The sequence below is a fragment of the Glycine soja genome, chromosome 5 (assembly GCF_004193775.1).
Source record: "Glycine soja cultivar W05 chromosome 5, ASM419377v2, whole genome shotgun sequence".
Classification (NCBI taxonomy): domain Eukaryota; kingdom Viridiplantae; phylum Streptophyta; class Magnoliopsida; order Fabales; family Fabaceae; genus Glycine; species Glycine soja.
Window position 1 is genome coordinate 17,678,287 of NC_041006.1, and position 6,000 is coordinate 17,684,286.

At 44.5% G+C, this 6,000-nt stretch overlaps 1 protein-coding gene across 1 annotated transcript; it reads right to left on the bottom strand.

Annotated features, from left to right (window-relative positions):
- Window positions 1-5,271: 5,271 nt before the first annotated feature.
- Window positions 5,272-5,739, bottom strand: LOC114411188. Its single transcript, XM_028374941.1, has one exon. The coding sequence runs from the start codon at window positions 5,737-5,739 to the stop codon at window positions 5,272-5,274; it is 468 nt and encodes a 155-aa protein (XP_028230742.1).
- Window positions 5,740-6,000: the final 261 nt, after the last annotated feature.

Below are 6,000 nucleotides of genomic sequence, written 5' to 3' on the forward strand. Positions count from 1 at the left end.
TGGATAGCGAAAATGGAGACTAAAGTAGCCTCGGTTGATAGATTTTGAGTCTTTGACGAAAAGGGGTAGATGTCCATATTCGACTCTGTGCGCTATCAGACTTGATTGTCTTTGGATAGCAAAAATGGAGACTAAAGTAGTCTCGGTTGATAGACGTTGAGTCTTCGAGGAAAAGAGTAGATGACCATGTTGGTCTCTACGTGTCATTGGACTTGATTGTCTCTGGATGACGAAAAGGAGAGACTAAAGTAGTCTCGGTCGATAGACATTGCGTCTTCGACAAAATGAGTAGATGGCAACATCGGTCTCTGCGTGTTAATGGGCTTGCTTGCTTCTGGTTGATGAAGGGTAGAGACTAGAGTAGTCTCGGTCGATAGACATTGAGTCTCCAACAAAACGAGCAGACAACCACATCGGTCTCTGCGTGTTAACGGGCTCGCTTGCCTCTGGTTGACGAAAAGGAGAGACTAAAGTAGTCTCGGTCGATAGACATCGTGTCTTCGACAAAACAAGTAGACGGCCACATCGGCTGCCTGTGGCTGGTCGTCTCCGGGCTGCTGTGGTGCCTCGCCCTACGCCTGCTTGAGGGTGCAATACTTCTCGATGAAGGTCTGGTAATAGGCAGCTGAATGACCTTGCTGGGGGCGACGAGCACTCTGTAGAACTGGCAGAGGCCCATGATCAGAGCAAGGAATCCCAGGGCTCTGTTGGACTTATCCGGGTCCATAGGGTGTCTCGTGGGTGAAACACCTACAAACTAATAAATGATGTCAGAAATCAGCTGAGCCACGTGCACACTCACCTGCGTTAGAATGATATAAACCAACTGACACTTTGGCAGGGGAAGGCCAAAGTTGTGGTCGTTGGGCAGAATGTTGCTAAGTAGCAACGTCATCCATATCTGTGTAAGGGTGGTCATGCTGGTGTGCATGATCTGCACCCGTCTCCCTGCAGCAGTCCGAGCGAAATCTTACCCTGGCATGCATAACAGCTGGGCAATGGCCTTCTCATCAAAGCCAGAGACCTGTCTCCTCCTTTGGTTGTACTCACACTGCTGGCCCTTTGCCAAGATCAGTGGGTCCCCCAGGAACTGATTGAGGGCATCTACGTCGAAAGGAATCCACTGGCCCCTCACCCAGGAGCGCATATCATGGACCCCCTCCTCTGTAGGCCAGGCATTAGCGTAGAATTCCATGACTATCTCCGGATCGAATTTAGCCATGGGTGTCACAAGTGATGCCTAGCACCTACGAGCTATCTCCTCCTGAAAGTCAGGGAACTCATCGTCCCTCAGTTGGACCCGCCTTTCTTGGAGGAATGACCATCCCTTGATGGTCTCAAAAACATTACTAATGCTCGGCGCTCTGGAATCGGTGCCGATCAAAGTCCATCTTGGCTTGTGGGGCAGCGCTGGAGCCCTCTCCGGTGGTGTCCTTCCTGGACCTCTTCGCGGGAAGCTTTCTCGGGGCCATCTCCTGCGAAGACATATTTGTAAAGTTAGTTCACAAGGAAATGCCATTTTAAAGCAAAATCAAGCAAAAACGGCTTACAACTCCCTCCAACGAAATACAAATATCAATGTAAATTTAGAGCAAACTTATACATCGATGCACATGTTTTTCTGGGATGCACATATATTTACACACACTTCCTTGAGGAGATACATTTATGAACATAGACGCGTGCAAGATATTTTTCTACCTATACCAACATACAGGCGCATTCAAAGTATTTTTGCTACCTACATTCACATATATGCATATTCAAAGTATTTTTGCTAAATTTACATACATGCATACTCAAGGTATTTTGGCTACCTAAACTTCATGCATTTTTGCTACCTAAAGTTACATACATGCATATTCAAGGTATTTTTGCTACCAAAAATTAGATACATGCATATTCAAGGTATTTTTCTACCAAAAATTACATACACACATATTCAAGGTATTTCTGCTACCTAAATGTACATACACGCATATTCAAATATTTTTGCTACCTAAATTACGCATATGCATATTCAAGTATTTTTGCTACCTAAATTTACGTACATCTTGGGTGGCATTTTTTTGCTATTTCATTCACATTTTATTCATATATATACCACTTGAGAGTCCATCTCATGCTATACACATATTTGCTTTTATTTGAAAAACAATTTCATATTACACATTCATGGGAAAGGTAGAAAAAAAAATTTCACTACGCATTCACACTTTGCCAAACCATTTCATGCCACATGTTGCCATTTAGGGAGGCATTTTCGTGCCATTTTCAATACACATGCATATTGGCAAAACACATGGCTACCTATTCTATATACACATACACAACAAGTGTTCAACAAGTGCTTCACATCATTTAGGCGCAACGAAACCATCATGGTGCAGCCCCTACCAAATGCTGGCCTAAAGGGGGAGCTTCACCTAATATGCTCTCATTTTCGTGCTTTCTAGCACCCAAAACGCAAGCTTGGGTTCCTAGGCCTAAAGTATATTTGGGGAAATTATCCTAGTCTCTACGGGCTGTCCCTAAATTCATCAATGGCAGCCACTCAAGTCCAAGTCATTTCCATAAGCAAAAAACATAGAATTGTGTTAAAATGCCATTAAGGCATTTAACCGAACACTTGGTGGGCGCACCTTTAGGCATGAAAAAGTCGGAAATGAGGGCAATGTGTCATGCCCAAATGCTTCAGAATGCACCATAGGCCTAAGGCCATCCCCTTCAGCCCCTCAATCCCACGAATCAAGTACAAATTCAAGGATGAATTGGTTCTCGAATTCAAGCAAATACATACAATTTGGGAGCACCAAAATACATCAATGGAAAGCTAGAAAACTCAACAATGGAAGCTTGGGGGCTGTTGTTTTCGTAGTTCCCGTGAGCTTTTTGTTTTTGAAAATCAGGGGGAAGATGTTTGGGTGAAGAAAAATTCACCCTCCCCCCTTTTCAACCATTTTCGTGCAGAGGGTGCTCGCCCAGGCGAGCTAATTCAACTATGACTTTAAGAAAAATAGATGAATGAATAGAAAAAACAAGCAGAAATTTAAAAGGTACCAGGATGCCTCCTAGTAGCGCTTCTTTAACGTCTTTAGCTGGACGCCGGATGATGATCTGTTGATCACGAGCCTAGCACCTGCTCGTACCTGCCCCTAAGTCTTTGAAAGCAGGAAATGGCACTACGCAGTAAAATATGACTATGCTACCACTTACCTTTGCTTTGAATATGGCGTGGTATCGACCAAATCCCTGCTTATCCTCCGACTCACAGGATGACAAAAATGCATATGCATGCATGCTCATGATTAGGCAGCTCAAGTGCAATAATTTAAACGAATGTTTATTAGGTTTAATTTTACTTAAACACTTGTGGCACCCCTATAGATTGAGAGTATGCATTCTGAAGCAATAATAGACACAACACAAGGGTTTGAAATGCGAGCTATCAATCCGATGTTTATTAGATGTTGCGATCAAAGTTTACAAAGGACTGGAAAACTTCAAGGAGCCTCAGAGTACAATCATGTATTGATTCCCCTAGTTTCCCCAAGTGCTAAGCATAATATTGTTTGACGATATCGGCGTTCACGGGTGAAGGAAACTCTTCATCGTCCATGCTGGCAAGCACCAGTGCTCCTCCTAAGAATGCTTTCTTCACGACGAACGGTCCTTCATAGTTTGGAGCCCACTTTCCCCTATTGTCTTTTAGGGCCTGGGATACATTCTTCAAGACAAGATCCCCTTCGTTGAACTTGCGTGGGCGTACCTTCTTGTCAAAAGCATTCTTCACCTGTCTTTGATACACACGCTCATGGCTCATAGCTGCTAATCTCTTGCCTTCTATGAGATTGAGCTGATCGAAGCGTGCTTAGTCCCACTCCGACTCTTTCAACCCGGATTCTGCCGGAATCCTTAAAGAAGGAACCTCTACTTCAAACGGCAGTACGACCTCCATCCCGTACACCAATGAAAATGGAGTTGCCCCAGTTGATGTGCGCACTGAGGTTCGGTAACCATGCAACGCGAAAGGGAGCATCTCGTGCCAATCCTTGTATGACACAATCATCTTCTGAATGATGTTCTTATTGGCTGCCTCAACTGCCCCATTCATCTTGGGCCTGTAAGGCGTGGAATTATGGTGTTGGATCTTGAAATCCTCACACATTTCCTTCATTATCTTGTTATTCAGGTTGGTGGCATTGTCCGTGATAATTTTCCGGGGCAACCCATATCGGCAAATTATCTCCTTTTTGATGAATCTAACCACTATGCTTCTTGTCACGCTGGAGTATGAAGCAGCTTCAACCCATTTGGTGAAGTAGTTGATCGCAACCAAGATGAAGCGATGTCCATTCGAAGCCCTGGGCTCAATGGCTCCAATTACATCTATTCCCCACATAGAGAAGGGCCATGGCGCCGCTAAAATGTTCAAGGGCATGGGCGGAGCGTTGACATTGTCAGCGAATTCCTGGCACTTGTGGCATTTTCTCACATGGATGCAATAGTCGCTTTCCAAGGTGAGCCAGTAATAGTCGGCCCTTAATCAATGGCGACTAAAATGAAGCGATGCCCGTTTGAAGCCTTCGGTTCGATGGCCCCAATCACGTCTATGCCCTACATTGAGAATGGCCACAGTGCTGCCAATATGTTCAATGGTGCAGGTGGAGCATTAACATTATCAGCGAAGGTCTGGCATTTATGGCATTTCCTCACATGAATGCGACAATTGTTCTCCATGGTGAGCCAGTAATACCCCACCCTCAGAATCTTTTGGGCCATGGCATGTCCATTGGCATGTGTACCAAAGGACCCCTCATGCACCTCCACTAGCATTTGTTCGGCCTCTTTTGCATCCACACATCGAAGCAACACCATGTCATGGTTTCTTTTGTACAAGACATTCCCACTTAGGAGGAAACTGGCTACCAACCTCCGTAATGTCCTCTTGTCGTTATCAGAGGCCTTAAGTGAGTACTCCTTATCGTTAATGTATAGTTTGATATTGAAGTACCAAGGTTTACCATCCTCCTCCTCTTCTATCAAACAACAATGTGCAGGCTCAACACGACATCTAAATTCAATGTATGGCAAATCTCCATGAGGGCTCACTTTGAACATGGACAATAGAGTAGTAAGGGTGTTGACCATATGGTTTTCTTCTCTGAGAATGTGATGAAATGATATGTCATCAAAGAGTTCCATCAATTTCTTGATGTAAGTTTGGTAAGGCACCAATTTGTGGTCTCTGATCTCCCATTCACCTTTCAACTAATGAATTACCAATGCTGAGTCCTCGTATACCTTGAGTAACTTGACCCTAAAGTCGATCACTGCTCGGATCCCAAGGGTGCATGCCTCATACTCTGCTATATTGTTTGTGCAGTCAAAACACAACCTAGCCATGAAAGGTATATATTGCTTGTCCAGGGAAACCAATACTACCCCAATCCCATGGCCTAGTGCATTAGACGCCCTGTCAAACCACACAACCCATTTATCCCTGTCCTCTTCTTCAACCTCTTCTTCAAACAAGGCCATAATATCCTCATCAGGAAATTCTGGATGCATAGGCTGATAATCGCTTATGGGTTGTTGAGCTATATAATCTACCAAGGTGCTCCCCTTTATCGCCTTTTGAGTGGTGTAGACAATGTCGAATTCTGACAACAGAACCTGCCACCGAGCTATCCTCCTAGTGAGAGCGGCCTTTTCGAAGATGTACTTGATGGGATCCATTTTGGACACCAACCAAGTAGTGTAACTTAGCATATGCAGCCCCAAACGGTGAGTTGCACATGCCAAGGCACAACACGTCCTGTCTAGCAACAAGTAGTTCATCTTGCATGCAGTGAACTTCTTGCTCAAGTAGTAGATGGCCCGTTCCCTTTTTCCAAATTCATCATGCTATCCCAGCACACACCCCATCGACTCATATAATACTATTATATATAGGATAAGAGGTCTTCCGGGCACCGGTGGCACAAGCACAGAAGGATT

Excerpts from the sequence above, each read along its gene's own strand:
- LOC114411188 (XM_028374941.1), bottom strand. The coding sequence starts at position 5,739 with ATGGATCCCATCAAGTACATCTTCGAAAAGGCCGCTCTCACTAGGAGG.